Here is a 22,852-nt window from a genome sequence, read left to right as displayed (position 1 = left end):
AGACACTCCATGAGCCTCCTGACACACTGCCTGTCCACCACAGGGACCACTGAGAGGACAATTGTAGACGAGCTGGTCCCTGTTTCCAGGCGGATCACAGCCCTGTATGGCTCCTGAGAATGGGGACAGGGTGCACAGATGGCAACAGATGGAGAGTCACAAGTACCCCTCCAGTTATATGCACTTGGCAATGAGGAACTTTTTGTTGGGGATCCAGGCATTGGGGCAGCTTGACCTTTGAACCCTGTGAGTGTGTGGAGCCGTATTGGTCTGCCTGCTCCTGCCAGTGTTTTCCAGTGCCAGCACACCACATGTACACCATTCATTTGGCTGTGATGAAATCATATGACACTACTGCTGTGCCATATTTCAACCTAGATACATACATTATTAAGTTTGGCCCTTTGCCACTATATAATAAGAACAATATGTTCCTTTTACTTGGAGCAGTGGTACAAATAACTGTGTGGAGATAGGAGATCAGTTCAATGCTTTCTCTGTTTTTCAAATGTTTTAGACGTATATATACTTAATTACTTAGTGGATACATTTTTACATTATAATTGGCATATTTAAAGTTACTTAGTAAAAAAGTAATTTAGATGAGTTAATTGGTTGTACTGAAACAAAATAAGTCTCTGCTTAACAGGAAAAATAAATAAATGTTATTATATCACATTTCAAACAGACCTCATGAAAGTTCTTTGCTGCATCTGAAATGGTACACAATCAGGATAGCCCAGTTTAGCTACATGAGGGTGCTGTTTGCTGGAAGTTTTGATAAGCAAGATGGTTCTGCCTGGTTGTTATAACGTGTGTTGAAATTGTGTGATGAAATAGTCTGATATGAGCTGTGCAATTTGAAAACCTCATGCATTGGTTTGTATTTGTATCAAGGTGAATGTTCGCTCTTCTCCCGTCTCTCTGCAGATTGTCTGTTTTTGAAAATACTCATAATTTTTGTGCACAGATTACAGCAAGAGAGCAACAGTTGCTATGGAGATGGAGTTGAGTCGCCCATGTAAAACATTTCTGTCAATGGGAATGGGAGAGTGTTGGATTAACGATGGCAGCTACACTTCATTGCAAGAAAGTGTATTTTTACCCAAATGGTAGAATGCAGCAATAAAATAGTGACTATCCAAAAGAGCAATGTAGCCTACTGAATGTGTCAAACATTGTATTTTTAACACTGAATATTAGATTAAAAATATAATGAACGGTGCTGGTTTACTCAAGACATCATACTAAAGAATCGTATTCAGTCATTCCTGTGTATTTGATGTACCATATCACTGGCCTCATAGCATTTTTTTTTTCTGTATCATTCTACTTTCCAGAATGTGCTGCATCTGTAAGTGTGATTGGCTTCTTCATCATATATATAAAAAAATATATTGAAAAATGATCTATGCAATTACGCTATGAGGCTAAAAATGTGAGAAACAACAATGCATGCGATGACGTCTTAGCGTAATACATACAAAGGTATTTGGCAACTGTGTTTTTAGAATTATTTACATAGACCTACTGCATCTTATTCTAAATCATCCAATAAAGATTAGTAATGAGTCCAGTAACCCATGATTGACATTCACTTGACAGCACTGCCCTTCACCTGCCCCAGACTCCACTCTCAGCAAACCAGTCCTTCTCTATCACTGTCTCCCTCCATTAAAGTGGCCCATTTCCATTTATATAGATCTAAATGGCATCTATGCTGATTGTGACAATGGGCCCGGGCGTGTGCGATTAACATGGTGGACTTCAGACTGATAGCCGGAGCTGATAGCCCTCTCAGAGTAGCGTGCCACGTGTGTAACAGCCCCATTCACTTAACTCAAATCGATGGGTCCTCCTCCAGCTCTGCCATTTGTCTACTCCAGCCCACACTGCCACAACGGAGCAGTCCATTGGCCCTTGGGAACTACATTTACCAGACTGTAGTAGCAGTTTTATTCATAGACACAGGCTGGAGTGAGTGACACCAGATATAACGAAACAAACATCGCCCTATTTCCTGCTCTATTTCCTGGTTCCTAGTGCCTCAGACCAATCCATTACCAAACCAGGGCTGGCGTTAGGAGAATGCCTCATCGTATTACATCACTCGGGCTGTTCATCAAAGCGACAGGGTGTAAATGACTCCATCCATGAGGCCTAAATCAGACAGTACACAGCCCACAGCTACACAGGAAGGCTGTCACTGCATCTGGAGCTCAGAGCTGTGGGGCTCTCAGTACAACAGGGCAAAACGGAGTGCTCAGTAAAACCTGTTACAATCACCACTCGCCAAAGCAGAGTATTTAGTGCTTCCTCCCACTGTGCAAGTGTCAGGAGAATATGGGACTATCAGTGAATACATGTGGTGAATGATATAATATTACATCATTCCTTTATATGGGCCACTGTTGAGTACTTCAAAGAATACAGTTAGTCTCAGATTAATACTAGAAATGTTCAAATGAATTAGTTAATCAATAATTGTGATTATTTAGGTCACAATAGAAATGTAAGAACTAAAATAGCAATTGTGACCATTTAAGAAACAAAAATAAGGCATTTCAATTAAAAATCTACTCAAATGTAATGTAAATGTGCTTTTGATTTGGCTGTTTGCTACATTAACTTTAGTTTATCATTCAGAAAATTGGATTTAATATGCCGATAACACTACATAACACTACATTAAAAGCCAATTATACAATGTGAAGTAAAGTGCATTAAGATTTTCACTTTAGTTTGGTTAAAAATTGTGACATTTCTTCTCAAAATTACTGTAGCACTATAATTTGATTTACTGACATCCCTGGGATAATAGACAAACAGAATCCAAACCATCTCATGTCTTAGATCTTACATTTTTTCTCACTCACAATTAGTTTTTGGATACTTTGGATAGCATGTCTTATTTTTAAGAAGGTCTTTGTCTTATTTCTAGATGTGTATGTACGATAAGTTTGTCTGTGATTGGCTCATTAGACTGGATATTGTCACTCAATAGCTGTATCAAACAAAGTAGACATACTGAATGCAGTGTTTTGTACATCTCTCAAACTGGTCACGTACCCTTGATCCTGCGGGACTCCTTGCGCTGGCTGGTTTTCACACCCGGCTGTAGCTCGGCCTCTGCTGACATCCTCCTCCGCTCGGTCCCTGGCTGTGCTCACTGCAGATCCAGCATGGGGTTGTCAGCTCAGCAGCTTTATCAGCCCAACTCTCTAAGTCCAATCCCACCTCTGCAATCTCTCTCACACCACTTGTACTCTGAATAGGATCTCAGTCAAATCCATGGCTTTACGGCACTGGTACTCCTCGATACATGAAGATCCAGCCCTGGACTAAACCCCCTCCTTCACGGCTCGCCCATGGTGGCTGGAGTATCGCCGAACAACACATGAAAAGAAAATGAATTGCGAGAGAGGGACTTCAGAGCGGCTTTGACATCTTCTGGAGTGCACATGAGGTAGCGGCGCAGAAGGTCAAGTGTCACATGGTCCACCACTTGCTCTTTACAGAATCCTAGCGACAAAGTCTGTAATTCTTGTGACAATGATTGGTTCAAATATTGTTCTTCCAAGCAGGTGAGGAGTGCACAGTGGAGATCTTTGGTGGTGGAGTGAGGGGAGAAGTGGTACAAATGTCCATCACAAACACTGGTTCAGTTGTCTGCAAGGCAAGAGGACAGGAGTGACAATGTGAAAATCGGATTTACTAGAAAATCAAACCTACAGCAATTAGTCAAACAAGTTTATTTAGAATTAGTACATAGATTTTTCAAGGAAGAGGATCCTCCACCTTCTTCTCTCCATGGAGATGTTATTGTTTTGCTTGGAAAGTTCCACAGTATGGTATTAAAGGTATTTTCATATGAAATAAGCATGTGACGCCACCCAATCAGATCTGTGTTTTTGTCTGTGTTTTAAACACAAATTAACTCCATACTGTGGAACACTGCTGTAGCATCAGCTGCATGGAGACAAGCAGATCCGATGATACCCCACCAGAAAAAAATGACATAGTGTACATATGAATAGGCCAGCAAATCGATCACTAAACTATTTTCAGAGATATAAGAGATTTCAGAGTATTTTTTTCTACAACATTACAACTAAGAGCATAGACTGTTCAGCCATCATCATTTTACAATAAGAATCCACTTATCAAACCAAAAAGAATGTAATTTCATTTTTACATTATTTATAATTCATGCAACAACAGAAAGCACTTATGTTTGGACCCCCCTTCTTGAAGAAACTTGTTATGATGCTTTCTGTCTTTGGAAATCTAGCCTTACATGCATATATAGCATGCATGAATCATTTCAGCATGCCACCACTGTGTGAGAGGAGGTCATGCCACCACAGCCAAACAGGTTTGAATCCTGGTCACATTCAGGTTTCATGTCCTTGACTGGACCAGGGTGAGTAGTGGGGCCAGAGCTGAGCTGGCACAAGGTCTGTTGGCATGGCGATGAGGCACTGTCAGAGGAGCCTGCAGCTCGCTTTGGCCTGAATACACACAAGTTCAGAGGAACAATGTTTTGGATCACCTTGGACCACAATGAGAGAGTGGATATAAGTCAAAGTGGACTTATATGATTTCTGCGTTTGGCCATCTGCTTGTATTAGATGTTCCTTAATGTAAGTCTAAACTTTTTAAATTTTCACTTTGTTATGCTTTGGAGGATTATGGATAACTATATAATCCAATTAAAGATACTGTATATTACTGACTATTTTAATACCAAACAAGTTAGGGGGTATTCAGAGAGGATAACGTAAGCCTTAGGGTGTACTTGAGACAAAAACAAAGACAAAGACAAACTTCTGACTTACATAATACATGGAGAATTGAATTACTTTTCCATTATAGAAGTATAGTTTATACAGTGAAATCTAATATTGTAAAAAAAAATCCAGGAAGCTTATCAACAATATATCCACAGATGTATATGCAAACTCTTCTCTTCATCTGTTCTTTTCCACCTATTCTGCTCCATTCTAAAAAGCGATGTTAAAGTGAACACCTCTTGAGTGAAGGGCATCACAGCTCAGTCCCTGTCCCTTGTCCCACTCTTCACAAATTGCATTTATAAATCAGACAATATCATAAAAAGAATCCACCACACATTCTTGAACCAATCCATATTTTACACGTCACAAAGGGGACTTATCTCAATGTAATTTTCAACACAAAAACCACAGAGACGTGCCTCATTGTGTTAGGCAGAGGAGTGATGTGATTCATGTGATGTACAGCTGCTTTTCAAAACTATCTAGGTCACACGAGCTCCCAATCTGCTCTGTGTTTTAACAGCTCATGCCGTCTCTTATGATTTGGGTCAGAGTTAACAAGCGTCTTGCATTTCTCCTGCTTCTCTCCCGACTGTTCTGCTATGTCAAAAAGCTCTTGACAAAAGCTCACCTTTATTTATTAATTGGCTGATTTTAGTCGCTGCCATTCTCAAGCGCAGGGCAAACTTGTCTTAGGGAAATCCGTTTGGGTCGGTCTGCATTTTATCTTTTGTGAGCTACTTTTATCTCCTCATCATATTGAATACAGCCATCTCCAGAGTGCATATATTTGTTTTTGCTGCTCAATTTTACAGAGTGAAAAGATAAGTCATAACTATATATACCATCTACTCTCCTCGCTGAAGATGTTATGTTTCTGTGGTTTCTGAGGGCACTGTTTACAATCACTTCCTAGAGATAAATCCTAAGCATAAACATAATTCCCTAACTGAATCAACCCAAGTAGATTAAAGTAGTCATCCTCCACCACCAGGTTTTCTGTGCCCTCTCAAGACAAATGATATCTTATTTGTAAAAATAAATAAATAAATAAATAAAAATGATATTGATTATGTTTAATACTAAGTAGTGCTGGGTATAAAACTAAAATACAAAAGTAAACATGCTGATGTCCCTACCTGATGCCCTGTCAGCCTTTAGAATCTGAATGAAGTTCACAGATTTCTGTCCACACAATGTGATGAACACCCCAACACACATACACTACAGAAATGTGTACATTGATGCCCAGTTGACAAGTTACTGTAATAAAGTAATGTTCATAGGTAAATATTCAGATAATATGCATCATTTTTACAAACAAATTCTAATTTTTACTCATATTTTAATTGAATTGTCAACCAAAAAGGCAAGCGATAAAACTTGAAAAGAAACTATCCAATGTTTCTTGTTGCACTCATCAAGTGTAGATGAAATAAAACCAAGACAATTATCAAACTCCCTTTCACTATATTTCACAACCACTCTGATACAAAAACATTTCATTAGTGTGATCAGTTTAACAATGGTGTTTATATCTCAATCACGCAAAGACCTGCTGATTGTAAAATGGTATTCCTCGCCTGGTACCTGAAGCTTTCTCTGTCACTAATGCTTCCTCCTGGGTCTGCTGTTTAATAGACCACACAATCAACCTCACATGGAGACAGAGCCCTTCTGTCTCTGCTCTGTGAGACCCCAGTGCCATCTATCACTGGATATGCCCAATTACACACACCTCCACGGCCACTGTCCCCAACGGAAACACTGGATGCTTATATTTCCCAGATGCACTTGTGTGTCTGTTGACCGCCAGGCTGGAGATCTCTTTGTCTGATGGAGCAAACTTGGCACTCACACTGGTCATCCCTGTTGCAAAATGACCCCTGGATTTTGGACAGACTGGACTGTCTCAGTTAATTCATTTGAATACTCCAGTTCTGTTTTTATTGCAAAAAAATATATAAAAATAAAAATAAAAACCCTTATATGCCAGGCTGTTGAACGTTCCAGACCACAGCCCTTCCATGGAGACAAGAAGGTTTCATTTTGTACATTTTTTCTACAAAAGCTGTATGGTGCACCGTTAAAGAAAACTCACTTGTATTGTGTGTAGAATACAAATAATTAGAGAATGAGTTTTTCTGACTTCAAATTTAAAATAATGTGACTCTGTGGTACAAAGGTTACATAATACAATAAACACATGTTGTACAATAGGTTGCGTCTTCAACTGCATTTTATCCAGTAAACCAATAGAACAATACATTTTTACAAATCAATTATAACTAGGTCTGTCACAAAAACACATTTTGAAGTACAGTAGAATGATAAATGATAACATTGAAACTACTTCATGCCACTGACACACTAACAAGTAAGTAAGAACATCCAGGTAAAGATTTTTAAAAATATACAGTATCATTAAAAGGCCTGAGCTGCAATAGCCATAAGAGTTACTTATTCAACCATCTACAACTCAAATCTTCTTGTATTACAACTAAAATAACACAAATCTCCCTATTTTTAGAAAGAAAATGCACACACAGTAAACATTAAGGTCCAAAATATATTGTTCAAGCTTTCATGTATTGAACGATAAGTTGATGTAGTATTTATCGTGACAGACCTAATTATAACTGTCAAAAAAGCAGATAAACTTTGCAGCCAGCCTGAGCAAAAGTCAGTTTTATTTTTCACATTATTGTATTGTTCCAAATGGAAGACAGATTGTTTGATTTTGGTTCACCTCAGTGTGTGCAGCTTTAAGGCTGGTCTCACGTGGCCCTCACAGATAAGCTTCACTCTCAGATAAGGTCCATTAGCTGTTGTCAGACTAATTAGAGCACTGATTAGCCAGTGCTTGACATATAACTTATATTACTTTACTTCAATGTGCACATGCAGCCTAGACTCATTAGAAACAGGCAATTAGCAGGGGACTGTCTGTATTACTAATCAGAGAGAGCGGATATGAATCTACAATAAATGTTATGGGCAATATGAATGATATCTTGCCAGACCAGCCAGTCCCTTCTACAATTCTGTTTAAATACAAAAGGGACCTCAACCGGACAACAGAAGGATAAAGTGCTTCTTCCTAACTTCAGATGATCTAAACTAATTTGTATCACGTGTTTCTCAAATGCGTAAAACATCTCCTCTCTAAAAATCTTTTATCATTCAGAACTAAATATATAACTTCTTTTAATTGAGATAAGTAATAGTTGATTGAGTGATTAGATTGCTGATTCTGCAGAAATTTGCACTATTTCTCAATCATTTATGTTGTTTTAAATCTTTTTTTTTACATTGATCCTATTACATGATTATTGGCGTCCCAGTAGAACATATACCCAATATAACAGGGTCTACCTGTTGTCTTGAAATTAACTGATCCCAGTTCTAACCAATGCCATTGTGCCATTAGGCAAGACATGCACCTTACCCATGTATTAATGATGTGTGAATGAAGAATCGTTGATCAGAGATTTGAGGGGGAACCAGCTGGAAAGTCCCGCTGGCTTGGAAAGTCCCCCTGAATTGTACACACGCAAGTTACAATATATCTCAACACATTTGTTCATACATACAAAAAAAAAAAAAGCAAAAATTATGTGGTCTCAACTGTGCAGCAACTATTTTAGGATTTTATTGCATCTTTCAATGAAATACATAGTTAAGACCTTCCTAAAAGTGATTCTGAATGATTTTTTAACAAATTCTATAGCTTTCTAAGTTTCTTGTGTTGTGCTGCATACAAATTATGTTCATAGCAAGCACATAAGGAAATAATGAATATTTTTTCCCAAATCAACAGTTACAGATGCTATAGGACATGGAGAACAAGAAAAAATGATCTAAAATACAATTTCATCGTAAACTTCTACAAGCAAATGAGGATTATATTGATAATACATACTGAAAAAATGTGTGTCTTTTCACACATAAACAAGGCCCGACATTTGGTTTCGCTACATTCACATTTCATTTTATTATATTTTATGATATAGAAGCTGATTTTCCATGGAGAATGTATCCCCTTTCCTGGGCACAGCAGTTACCCATGTGCCACCCAAGAGAAGGGGGCACCCGGAGGGAGGAGGGGGACGTTCAAGGTGAGAGAATGGGACGTTTGAGCTAGGACTTTTAAACCAGGGGATGTTTGAGCTGGTATTCATTTGAGACCATGTTTCTGCCAGCCCAAGGGCAACTATGGCAACAGAAGAAGAGTACCATTACAGAGAGAGCGAGTTAATCAACAATGACCTACTGTGTTGCACATTATTATTCTTATTTACACAATGCTTGGAATTGCGACAAAAGGGGTTCAATTTATTATACACCTAAATATGGCAACATAAAACAATGTGTTCATCATATTTATAGTTACTGTGAGTCTGCTGAAAGTGTAAATAGAAATGCTCAGTGTAGTTTATCAAAGTTTACATCATGTTACATTATGTTGCGGTGAAAGCTACATACGGAGCTGGTGACCTAAAATATGTAAGAGGCCTGAAAACAAGACCGCAGAGAATGTCTTAATGAGGGCAAAGCATTAACATAAAAGAAAGCAAGGAAAACTGGGGCAGCTGCCAAAATAAACCATTCTGTTTGAGCAGAATATACTATAAGGAAAAAGATGTGATAGAAAGAAGAAGGAGGAGGAGGGGTTCTGTGCTCTGTCCCGTACCAGTCTACCAGGGGGAACTGATAGCCTCTGAGCTTGGGCTGTTCAGACACGGACCATTACTCCCTCTCATTGTGACAAGATGGAGGGCCGCCTCAATGGAACAGTCAAGTGTGCACAAGGAGGAGAAGATAGAGATAGAAAAATTCACTTTCAAGCATTTTCATTTTGTGTGAGAAGGTGAGAGGCTTCATTGCTTTAGGTTCAACACACACAGCTGCTAAACTAAATAAGTGTGGACACAGTTTCTGGGCTGTGCAGATTGGTTTAAACAGTTGTCATCCTGATAAGAGGGTTATACACAAAGTACAGGTGAAATAAATGATGAAAGAGGGATCATGTGGAGGCAATAGGCTTATTTACTAATATATATAGATCACAACATAGTCAAAGCACAACATACAGCCAAAGGGTCCAGGGTTTGTGCCAATCCCCAGCCTCAATCAAGAAAGACAGCCATTAAACTATGCCAAATTAATTATGAAAACATGTTACATAGAGATACCTGATTAGTAATAGTGTAGTCAAATTGAAAAATGTGTATAGTAAATACAGAAATATGCAAACATTTCATTAGGTTTGTAATCCTGTCAAAGCTACATGGAAAATTTGAACTATTTGCACCTATAATTTTAGGTCTGTATGTGCATATTTGGCAGGATAGATGCCATTCTTGTCCCAACCAGACCAGCACAAGTACAGTGCAATGAATTTCAATCCTATTCACTGCATTGAACTGAGGACCAAGACTGTATAAAGAAGTGGACTAAGAGAGTGTGATGTCAGCCATAATGTTGGCCTCCAGTCAAAGAGGAATTTATTTATAGACAAAATAGCAAATTACAAACATCAGGGTCATGTAGAACAGGTTGTACAAACATTTAATACCAAAATGACGAGGCTCGCTGCAGCAGTTACAGAAAGGGGGGGTGATAATTTTGCAAAGTAAAGTCAATTGGAGCCGATGGAGCCGGAAGTGCCCCCATGCTCGCAGTTATGGTTCAGTCCTGGTTCAGAAATGGTTCTGTCTTGGTTCAGACCTGGTTTAGACGTGGTTTAGACCTGGTTTAGACCTGGTTTAGACCTGGTTCTGTCTTGGTTTAGAGTTGGTTCAGACCTGGTTTAGACCTGGTTCAGTACTGGTTAGACCTGGTTCAGTACTGGTTCAGACCTGGTTCTGTCTTGGTTTAGTCCTGGTTTAGTCCTGGTTCAGTCCTGGTTTTGTCTTGGTTTAGTCCTGGTTCAGACCTGGTTCAGACATGGTTCAGACCTGGTTCTGTTTTGGTTTAGAGCTGGTTCAGACCTGGTTTGGACCTGGTTCAGTACTGGTTTAGACCTGGTTCTGTCTTGGTTTAGTCTGGGTTCAGTCCTGGTTCTGTCTTGGTTTAGACCTGATTCAGACTTGGTTCTGTCTTGGTTCAGACCCGGTTTAGACCTGGTTCAGTCCTGGTACATAGTGGCTAGTGGGTACAGTCTATGGTTGATAAAAGAAAGAGTCTATTCTGCAGTAAATTAAACTATACACTGTGTAAATTTGGAACAATACAGTTTACCCAGACAGAAGGGTCCTTAGCACAGAGCTGTCCTCCAAAGCCCACCGTATCATCCTTTTACCGGCTCAGCTGCAACTGAGCCCAATTTAGTCACTCGGAGAAAAACTGGAGGAGGTGTCAGAAAAGTTGACATAAACGAATGAATAATGGTCTCAAGATGCAAATATATACCTGCTTGATTTTGAAGTAGAGCATTTTTCCATCTACACGCATCTCCACAACAGACATAATGGGGCTAATAAAGAGTCACGAGCGCTCTCTGTGGTGACAGTAACAAAAGTATGCTAAATCTTTTATATTTGCTAAATCTTTTATATTTGCTGAATCTTTTATATTCTTCATATTTGTTTACCAGGCCATTCAGAACCACACACTTTGACAAAACTTTACAAAGACGAGTGTATCTGGAGCCGTATCTAATTCCCTGATTTCAGAGAGTGTGACTGACAGGCGAATTAACCAATCAGAGAGACACATGGTCTGTTTTTCGTCAAATACAAACATGGCAGTTCACAGGTGAAAAAAAAGGGAAAAATCAACATGAAGGACTGAGAAAGAGCGGATTTTCAGAGAATAAACAATCGAAGTAGCAAACTATTATTTATCTCAGGTAAAGAAGGTATACATTTTGTTCTGAATGTTAGGAGAATTTTCAAGAGAAGATGTCTTTTGTCTTCCACATTTGAGGAACATGTGCTACAAATTAGCAGCTGTGGTTGAATCATCTCAAGTAAGGAAGGACAGAGGATTTTTGTCTGATTCCAGTCCCTTCTGGATTCAAACAGAATGTAGAAGGGACTGGCTGGTCAGGCAACCTATTTGTAGCAACAGTCTGTATTGTTTTTTTCTTCCACTTGAATATGCTTGAACTGGCCCTCCCAAATGAGCAGTATCCCAACAGAGCTTTGAATTCACTCTTGATTTGGTTTGTTTGGTGATAAGTACGTAGCCCATTTAATACAGTGTAGAGTGGAAGCCAGATCTGGGCTATTTCCAGAGACACTGGACAAACAACAAGCAATGTTCTCTGTTTTTGATTTGCGGTGGTGTTTTTATCACATTTAATCTCCCCAAACAACAGCCCCCCTGCTCTGCTTTTCATTTGTTTTGATGCTCTTCACCACCAAGTGAAATAAGGTTAGCACAGCCTCTCGAAAACAAAAGGCTTGTACGGCGTTGGGCTGTTATTTCATGTGGAAAGTAATTAATGAGATAATTAGTTTTTTTCCAAACGTCTGTGTTTCTTTGAACTGAATAAACAGCCAAAAGGTGTCCCCCTAATGGTGAGTGGGTCAGAAGTATAATTACAATATTTGAGGACATCCAGGAACCGTGATATCTTCATTAACAAAAGACATTTTGTTATTATTAACTAAAAGCTGTGAAATTTCAAAACATCTAACTGAAAATTTGGTTTAAAAACTTAACCTCAAAACAAGGACAAATCAGTAAGAACCACAGGGCACCAACTACAAGTATTTTCATAACTTTCATTAACAAATTATTATTTCCAACTAGTGTATTTCAGTAATCTGTCATCAACAGCTGTATAACAATGAACATACTAGATAAGTATCCAGTTTAAATCTTAATGGAGGAATAGATGTCTATTCTGGTGGAAGGTCTACTACATACTTTTTTGTTGTAATGTCCCTTAGTATGGCATTACACTTAACTTACATTCATTTAATAACAGATACTTATTGCTAGAGAGTATACCCTGAAGAACCTGCAATCTTACTATTAGTGGGTTCTGCACATATCTGACCTACAGTTTAGCCTGGTGGTGTACACATTCTTGGCACATGGAGTTTATTGCTGCACTGTGGACCATTCCAGGTAGTAGAACAATAATATTTATCCAGCAAAGTTACATACAGTGTGCCTTTAAAGGTCCTATATTACACAAAATGGATTCTTGTTATATCTTGTTATATGTTATAATGTTGTTACTTCCACAAAAACATAGGAGTTGTGTTTTATTTCATTTACACATATTTGAGTAAGCCTTTATTATTATTAGTCTGTCTACATCTGGAAAGCGCTGTTCTACCTTGTGATGTCATGTGATGGTAGTTTTAAGTTAATAACTACCTTTTATCTTTACTTCAGTAGAGGTTGGCAATTCCAGGGCTAAAATTAACCAAAAGATTCTAATGAAAGGGTATGGAGTTCAAAAACACACTGGAGCACTTCCTGTATTGCCAAATGACATCACAAGGTGTAACAGAGTGTCTTCTGCTTTAGAAAAGAACACAGCCCAAATATATCTGATTTGTGTGTTAAACATGTGGAAATGAAGCAAAACATCTAGGCATGTCTTTGATGTGGAAACATTATAACATAGATCAGAAAATAGCATAATATAGGCCCTTTAATTGCAGTTGGATAAAGTCTGTCACCTGCTTGTCTCCATGGAGATTGTTTTGTCTGGAATGTTCTGGTATGGAATTAAACATCCATCTTGCATTTCCTCAATAACGTATGTTTTTATTGACCTAAAATCTTGGATTCTTTCTGTGAGTCGTCAGACTGTGGCGTCACCTTCTCCATAGAGATAAATAAGTGTAATGCCATACTGTGGAATATTTCAGGCAATATCACCATAGAGAGATGCATGTGATGGACCCCAAACCAGAAAAGTTCCACAGTGCACCTTTAAAATCATGTTTGCTATTTTTGATGAGAGACTTTTACATGAAAGTAAGTTATGCATCAATTCTCCTTTAGTGCAATTACTTTTAGATTTAGTTCCACTTGCTGTGTCTTAGTGTTTCCCTGCAGCAGTTTGTCAGGATGGAGGTGTAATTAGTGCATGTCCCAGTCCTCCCTGATGTTGTTCATTAATCTCACTTGAGTGATTAGGCGGTGCAGACGTATGGAGCCACTGGAGGTGTGAAAGTGTTGTCGTCCCACTCAGAAAATGTGCCACAGCCCATTGGCAGCTAATCATGCTCATAATGGTAAGTGAAATATCCCACTGACACTTGTTACAATGACATTACAAGGTCAGGATTTCAGACTGCTATTGTATTCTATGTGAGGTGTTTTTCAAGTTTTGTCTTGATGCTAAAATTATATAAAAAATTATTTTGTCAGATCTCAGAATCTAAGCAGAGCTGGGCCTGGTTTAGAGCTGTGCCAAAAATTGTAAGATTGATAAAGCACAATCTCAATTTTGGTCGATCTCGATGATAAGGCATGCATATTTTAACCAACAGGTTTACAGCCAATCATGTGTCAGTAAGGGGGTGTGGTGCTAACAAGGATTTACATTCTTGTTTAGGAAAAATCAGCCTGAGTCACAGCGTGTCTCTTTCTGTCTCCCTATGAGTTCATAGGTTTTGATTTAAATCTGCACAAGTCCAGTTTCTCCCTCTGTCTCTGTCAGTGTGCTGTACCGTGTGACGCTCCCCTCCCTCTCTCTCTGATCCAGCCAGAGCTCCTCACCTTTTCTCTTGTATTTCTCTCCTCTGTTGCTTCTTATCATTATAATCCAAGAATTCACTTTTCTCACCGTTTATGAGTGAAACTTGCCCGGACATTGCATGTGTTTCTGATCATAGCTGTAGTGGGCGTGCACATGTGGTCTGCCATGCGTTAGGTTTAATATATTGAACAAATTCATCAAATGTGAAATTCTCTGGAATTATCAGTCCTATCAACATGAAATACAAATGGTGGTGATCCTGACACACTGTTCTTTATGTCTGTCTATGTTTTAAATAAGATGGAAGAAGATCGAATCGAAAATCGAGACATCAATATGGAAAGAAATTTTTAAAAATGTTTTCCCCATATCGCCCAGCCCTAGCCTGGTTAGTACTTGAATACTTGGGTGGGAGACCGCTGGGAATTTCAGGTGCCACAGTGGGGCGCCAATGGCAAAAAAACTGTTGTTGTGTTCTTAGACAAGGCACTTTACAACCACATTGCCTAGTGTGAATGTGCTGTGTGCGTGCATGATTGATGGTGTTGGGAGGTGCCAATGGCACAGAATGGCAGCCTCACTTCCATCAGTCTGCCCCAGGGAAGCTGTGGCTACTGTAGTAGTTTATCACCAGTGAGTGAGGAGTGAATGAATAATGCCCTGTAAAGTATCTGAGTGTACAAACGAGAGCTGCATAAATCCTATCCATCATTGTTATTACTTTATTATACATTCTAAATTCTATTCCATTATACAATTTTATATGTATTTTTTTCACTGTTGATATTTGCACAAATGAGTAGTACCAGTTTTAGTAATGACTAGTATCTGAGTATCCATTTCTTTGACAAATCCCTGTTTGTATAGACCTAAGTGAGCAGAGTATTCATGATTAGAGGAAGACATGTCTCCTGTATCCTGGTGTGATGAGCTGATGAGGTGATTGTGGGGTCTGTGGAGCCAGATGCTTGTCGTGCAGTGATACTCCACATCCAAACTACACAATCTGTTCCCCAGGGCAGACGAACACCAGGAACCTTTGTTAAATTAAAGATGAAGCAAAGATGTTGTTTAGTAATTTCACTGTTAGCCAGTCTGGAGCTGTCACATTTTCTACTATAAGGGATAATAGGTTAGGTTAAAGACATGTGACATCTAGCTTCAATTCAATCACAGAGACATTGTTGTAGTCAACTGAAAAAATGTTTAAACAATTTGGCATATGCTTTTACGCTAGTGAAAATTTGAAGGTCAAACATTTATGAATTGAATTTGTTCATTTTAGTTTTTCTTCAGTGAATCACCCATTATAGTAGCAATATTTGGCCATACTGTCCTCTGTCTGAAATTATACCATTACATTTTAGAATGACATCAACACAATCTATTTAATAGTGACAATATCATCACCAACAGACGAAATCTCCTGTATCTTCATTACCTTGCCAAATTGGGTCTGAATATATGTATACTTGTACAAACAGAGCCCAAGGTCTGATGTTTTGGTCTTCAGTAAAGTTCTATAATTAAAGTTGCCTATAGGAGAACAATAGTGTTTTAAAGGTGCACTACTTGTCTCCATAGAGATGTTATTGCTTTGCCTGGAATGAGCCACATGATATTAGACTTGGCCATTTCCATAAAAACAAGCATGCGACACCATCAAACCACACCTATGTACAGGTGACCCCACTTACAGTAAGAATGCATGTATTTCAAGTTATTTTTGAACAATTAAAAACAACTGTGAATACAATGTGGATGCCGTACTGGGGAATATTCCAAACAAAGCAATAACATCATCACAGAGACAAGCAGATTATGGACTCTCCCCTCAAAAAGTTACACAGTACACTTTTAACATAACATTAATGAACTTGAACTCATATTGTGTTGCTACAGTCAGACATATTATTTGTGAATCTTTTCTCAACCCACATCAATCAATTCTTAACTAAAATGAGTTCAGACAAAGACAAAGGAGAGCCACGCTGTAAGATTAAGATGTCTTTTGCTATGAAATACATGTTGTTTCCAATTTGCATTTGACCTATTTTTGTCATGCCATAAGTTGCCAGTTCTGTGCTCGAGAATATAGCAACTTTAATTGGACGTTTGATCTTGGCATTAAAAGCATGTAGCACTGAGGGAAATCACATGAGATCAACTCTGGATCTTCCTCAGGGCCGCAGCCAACATCACAGCACCTTTTAAAGTTGAACACAGTGTTGAGATAATACGCTGTGTGAGTTTTACTGCATGTATGATTGCATATTTAATAGAACATGAACACATTTTACTAGCTTTCTATTCTTATCCTGAGTCACATATGGAGTTGTGTCTCGCCGTGGGGAATAGGCTGGGATGTTGGACCAGGCCAGGCTGCTGTGAGGTGATGGATGCCTCACTGTGTATGGAGGCTCCCGTAGTGCATGTGTGCGAGCAGATGAATGGGAGGAGAGGCCGGTAAATGGGTCATACGCGGAGCAGAGGTTTGTGGGTAATGCGATGAAATGCAGGGGGAGTGCCATTGCCTACGATGGCGAGAAGTTTACTAGAGCAAGTGTTTGGTAAATATTACTTGAAGGTTCGACAGCTGCTTTACTTCGGCCTTTCCGTTCACAAGTTTGTGAGTTGTCAGCAGGCCAGTCGACAGAAATTTGGGGGCCTTGTGCAAGAAGTCTCACATGGGTCCCCCTCTAATATAAACTGATAGGAAGAGGGTCCAATTCTACGCCCCTGTCTACTGCCCTGGTTGTCAGTTCCATTACTAACAATCACTGCAGACAGGCCAAGGGATAAAAACACACACAGAATTCCTGATAAGATTATGCTAGTTAGGCCTGTCACGGTAATGACTAAATTTATCTTTCAATATATGAAAACTAGAACTATGTACAGTATTTTGGGGCTTAATATGTATTGTTTGTACATTTTCTTTGTCAAAGTGAAGATATTTGGGGGTATTTTTGTTGTAATAAGTGTTGAATAACTAACTTTTATGGCTGAGTATTGGTTCATTCTGCTATTTATTTGTTGCAGCTCAGGCTTTTTTAATTACACAGTTTTTTAAAAAAAAACGTTTACTGGATTATCTTTCATTATTGTTATTGTGTCAGTGGCATGAAGGAGTTTCAATATTACCGTTTATCACAGTATATCTCTGCAGAAATATATCGTGCTTCAAATTTGTTATTGTGACAGGCCTAATGCTAGTAGATGTTTCTTTGCTTCTTTGTGCGTCTGTTTTGTTTTGAGGAACCAATGAGATAATCCTCTAATCCTGTGTTGTGTGTGCATGACATGACACAGAAGCATACAAAAAGCCTTTGTAATTCATTAACTACATAAAGCTTTACAGTCATTAATAACTGTAATAATTTGATGTTGAAATGCATCATTGCTTTGTTCAGATCTAGTTTATTGCTGGCACTATTTGTCCTATGATTTTGTTGATCTCAAGTCTCTCTAATTTCATCAAACATGCTGAAGGAACCTTTGATGTACTGGGGTTCAGATGATGGAGTGAAGGAGTGTTTTTTTTTTTCTTGGCACAGATAAGAAAACCAGATCATGGGCCAGATAGATCTTGTAGGCAGCACGCACCGCTTCTTGGCAAGCGCTGCAAGGTCGATATTGAGTCGGGTCTTTCTTACCTCTAAGATTTACAGTGGAGCTCTGCAGCCTCATACTCCCAGATAGATGAGTATTTCATATGATGCCAACTGGCACTACACGAGTGGAGCTGAAGGTCATTGTGTCTCATTTCCAGCCCAGAAAACGTGCGACTGGAGAGAGGACCTCAGCGGACTTGTTTTAAAGCTGTAAAAAAGACATGTTTGATATCAGCAGACAGTACAGACGGTGTGGAGGAGACAGCTGAAACTACAGTAGTGGGGAGTGCTGCAGACCGCACAGACCTCAGGCATATGGCAGGGCGCCCCATGCCTCCAGCTAATTGAGTCCTAATGAATCATTGGTTTGGCGTGCAGCATGTCCCTTGCGATGGTGGGTGGCGTTGATGCATTGAAGAAGGCCGGTGCAGTGGAAGAGTGAGAGAGACAGACCGCTCAGGCCCAACACAAGAGCCCCACTGACACTGAGGACTCCACAAACTCACCAGATGTTTCTTGCCTGACCAGCCAGTCTCTCAAAAGTCTCTCAGAATTCTTGTATCATTCAGAATTATATAACTTATTTTACTTGAGATAAGTAATAGCTTGGTGCTTTGATTGTTGATTGTGCAAAAATCAACTGAGTTTCTTATTCCTTTATGTTGCTTTTCCCCCCTTTTTATGTGTAAGCAGCCATTTGTTTTTGACACGAACTAACCATGTGTCTCTCTGATTGCTTAAACCTGTCAGTCACACCCTGTGAAATCGGGGGGACATGATATGGCTACAGATCGACTTGTCTTTGTTTGTTTTTTCAAAGCGTGTGGTTCTGGCTGGTCAGATAAAGATGTTCCAAGGATTACTACCTCCCCATTCTGCACAATGGAAATAAGTGCAGAATGCTCCGGCAATGCACTGCCCCATTTGAGTCCACTTTAGCGCACAGAGCTGGGGTCACTTTGCTGTCATCAGACACTGGGGTCAGGCCAGTTCTGAGAGTAGGCAGACAGAATGTGCACCAAAGAACTCAGGTCAAAACTCTTATCACATTCATTTTAAAACCAATCATTTTCCAATTATTGCAACATTACTAACACTACACTGCCCTTCATATCAGTAGGTGTCTTATTTACTTGCACGGTTGTTCTGAGGTGTATTATGAGTTTATGCTGGATTCCCTCCAAACATAATTGACTTTTTCAGAACAAGAAAAAGGTTTAGAATAAATTTGGCTTCCACTGTGGCTTAAAAACAACACAGTCAAAATTCCAAGGTAGAAAAATACTACCCATTAAACATATTGTATTCAGTCTTTTCAATTCTGTTTAAGGAGTAACTTTTCTGGTGGAGCGTCCGCCAAATGCTTTTCTACATGCAGGTGTTATTGCTATTGGAATGTTTCACAGTATCACATGAAACCTTTCTATCATCATGGAGACCAAACCAGACCAAGTTACACATCAAATCTGTGGAGTGACAACCCCGCTCTCAGTCAGAATGCTGTTTTTCTAGGTATTTTTGAGCTATAAAACCACCTGTAATTGAATAAATGTAAGGTAGTTTGTTTAATGTCATACTGTAGAGACATTTCTTTAGAAACAAGAAGGTGGCGGACCCCCTTCAGAAAAGTTACATAGTGTGCCTTTCACAAAATAGTTCATTTGCACAAACACATGTAAAAAGTCATCCAAGGCTTGCAGGTTACTCTTTCTATAGTAATGTTTTCATAAGCCAAATATATAAGCTCCAATCAACCAATGTTCTATTAACCTATTCCTCTAATTTCCACTTGATTCTTTTAAACTGATTCTGATAAAGATGGTAACAAAAAGAGAAATACTTTATGACAATTTTCCAAAATGGAGGTATCTGTTCTTGCATTTGAACTCTTCTGATTAGCAACTAAACATTCCTTTTTGTTTTCACTATCTACGCACATACACATGTCGCATTGGTACATTTGATTTGGTGAGCTTGTCTGTCTTTGTGTGGTTCATGGTTTTTCAATTTCCTGCCACACGCCTGCCGATGCCCTGTCAACTTGAGATGCACCTGTCATGTTGATTACACCCCCCAATGGAGCATGTGCACCATTCTGCCTCCCACAATGCACTGCTATCTGAACAATCTCAGCTTTTGTTCCAGCCGTGAAACAGGGCTCACCTCTGACCTGTCTCGCCTGCCCAAGACCGTATCTTCATTCAGGATAAGGCGAGTGGCCAAATGAACGTGCAGACAATCTAGGAAGCTCATTATGGAACTTTTATAAAAGATTTACGCCACTCAACCAGTTTGCCGTGTGTAATGTGGAACAGCTACATCCATGTCATGTTACTGCAGCCTATAAAATGCATTATCTCAAAGCACTTGGGAGACCGATCACGTACTACAGCAATATGCAAATCTCTCAATGTGAAATTCAGCAGTTAAGAGGGCATAGTGTCAACAATTTTAGACTAAATCTTTGTAATAACTTCTTATTGCATACAAAGTGCACATTCAGCAAAAAGGAGAATAGGAGAAATATCAAAAAAGGGATAGTGAAAGTTTCAAATTTATTTCCTGACCATCCACGAATAACAGACTATATAATAACTATCACTGATATGCACTGATAAATGTTCTTTAATCTTTCTCTGATATACTGTTTCCTCTCCTGGGTATCTCTGGATAAATACTGACCACTAAGTGCAGACTGGAGCACATAAGGTCTCTCAAAAGACATCTCCATTAAATATCCCTCTTGTAAATCACAATGTTTGTTTTAACACAAATGTACCTTGCATTTCTCTGATTGATTGATCCACCTGTCAGTCATGCCCATAGGAAATCCCAGGAAGACAGGATATGGTTCCAGATGTACCGTAAAAGTGGTCTTAGCCAGGCAAATGTCACTCATGCTACATCTCATTTTCACAGATTTCACACTATAAAGTTTGACAAATAACAAAGAAAGAGTCTGTGTTTAATTTTGCCGGTATGATTTTTGTTGAATAATTTGCTATATGTTTGTCATATATGGTCCATTTGTGTGTGTGTGCACGTGTGTGTTTGTGCTTGTTGGTGGTCTGCCTCTGGCAAAGCTTAGGATGTACTGATTTACATCCTTCATAAGAAGATTACTGCAGGGGACGAGGGAAGTCGTCAGTGAACTTCACTGATGACCATGTGTTAACACTGACATTTGATCTGGTCAAAAGCCACAACACAAACACTTGTGTGTTCTTTTGAAGCTGCAATGTGAGTCTTTTAGTGAGCAGTATCCTGTTTTCATGGTGAATTCTCAGTGGTGCAGAAGATGTGATTTCTATTAGTTTTTTTTAAAAAGTGTAAGATTAGATGTGTTTTGTTCGTTGACATCTCAATAGTCTGTAGCTGATTTAGATTATAATTTAACACATGCCCTCCAACTGATTTATTAAGGCACCAGGAGCAGACTGTCCAGTGGTCATTCTTTTCCATCCATGAACAGCTACATCTTAATAACATAGTTTATTTTGGTAGTTAAGTTTAATGTAGTCTATCACTTACAGAAAAAAGAAAAAAAAAAAAAAACATGACTCTATAGGCTACTTATTTGTATTAACAACATACCCATTCAGCCAGTAAAACTAAGAGACTACATTAGAGGAGTGTGTGCATGCCCCCCTTGATCTACATATTGCGTAAGAACCCCATATCTTCTGTGAACACACTGTGACGCAGAGTGACCTCCCTGTCCCCTTCATCACTTACAGGATTGGTTGGTTTATAGATGCCCAAATACAAACGTGACCAGAGCGTCCCTTCTCGCGGGCCTGTGCAGCTTTACGCACTGCTCTATCCACGCATGACATCGCTGCTTGCGCGCCTCTCCGTGCGCTCTATCCAGTTTCCATCTACAGGTTCTTGACATCCCTTGCACACGAACACAGCTTACCAAAATATTTCATAACCAAACACATACAGCACCTCTATAGTCCGTAAATCATGACTATGCATTCTCATAAATTAAACGGTGCGAGGGCGCAGCGTTTTGAAGCGTGACAGGTTGCTGCAGGACGTGTCATTAAAGTGCACGACAAGGAACGTTTAAGGTTACACAATTTGAATGAGAAGTATAATAATTTCACCCTTTACGTGCTTAGTTAGTGGGTTTATGGTCATTTGAGCACAGTGTGTCCGTTGCCAATTCGTGCGCAGTCGTGTGAGGGGCAGAGGAAGATTTGACAGGCGACCGGCGTTTGCGCGTTATGGAAGCACACGTTCGAATTTGTCAGAGCGTCACACACAACTACACTCATCGATACACTGCAGACCATTTTGGCTTGTATTAGTCTCCAGTATGATCAATCCATATATATAGACATAAGCTATAACTCCGCAGCCAAATGCCATCCAGCCAACAACACCCTATCGATAAATCTTTCACAGCTCACATAGCAACATCACGTCCAAGGATCACTTTAGTTTACAGTTCTGCGCACAGAAAACGTAACTTACCTTGTATCAGTGCGAGCTTTTCGTTTGCTGTTCCATTTAAGCATCTTTTTCCTCCAAATCCACATTTCTCATTCAAGCCAGAGAGAGATGACAGTGAATCCATGTGTTAATTCCATTTGCCGGACGCACAAGGTGAATGACATTGCCTTGGTTTTTACATGTTCAAATTCTTCTATAAGATCCCGTGAAGCCGCGCGAAGGGTTTTTCCCATCCTCCTCCAGCTCTGAAGTTGCCTGGTTACCCCTGCTTCTCATTCAGGGCGGCTGGAGCCCTGCATGCAGCGGCC

The 22,852-nt window shown here is 39.4% G+C and overlaps 1 protein-coding gene across 1 annotated transcript in view; it reads right to left on the bottom strand.

Annotated features, from left to right (window-relative positions):
- dab1b (DAB adaptor protein 1b) overlaps positions 1-22,852 on the bottom strand; it is a 100,236-nt gene that overhangs the window by 17,762 nt on the left and 59,622 nt on the right. The window contains exons 4-5 of the mRNA XM_020939423.2: positions 18,126-18,291; positions 3,070-3,669 (exon numbers count right to left, since the gene is read on the bottom strand). Coding sequence (XP_020795082.1) covers positions 3,070-3,139 — 70 coding nt within the window. The 5' untranslated portion in view covers positions 3,140-3,669; positions 18,126-18,291. The remainder of the gene's footprint in view (positions 1-3,069; positions 3,670-18,125; positions 18,292-22,852) is intronic.

Source organism: Boleophthalmus pectinirostris, unplaced genomic scaffold (assembly GCF_026225935.1).
Source record: "Boleophthalmus pectinirostris isolate CB_2022bp ecotype Guang Dong unplaced genomic scaffold, ASM2622593v1 HiC_scaffold_16, whole genome shotgun sequence".
Classification (NCBI taxonomy): domain Eukaryota; kingdom Metazoa; phylum Chordata; class Actinopteri; order Gobiiformes; family Gobiidae; genus Boleophthalmus; species Boleophthalmus pectinirostris.
The sequence above is the reverse complement of the archived record's forward strand: the minus strand, read 5'-3'. Positions and strand labels throughout refer to the sequence as shown.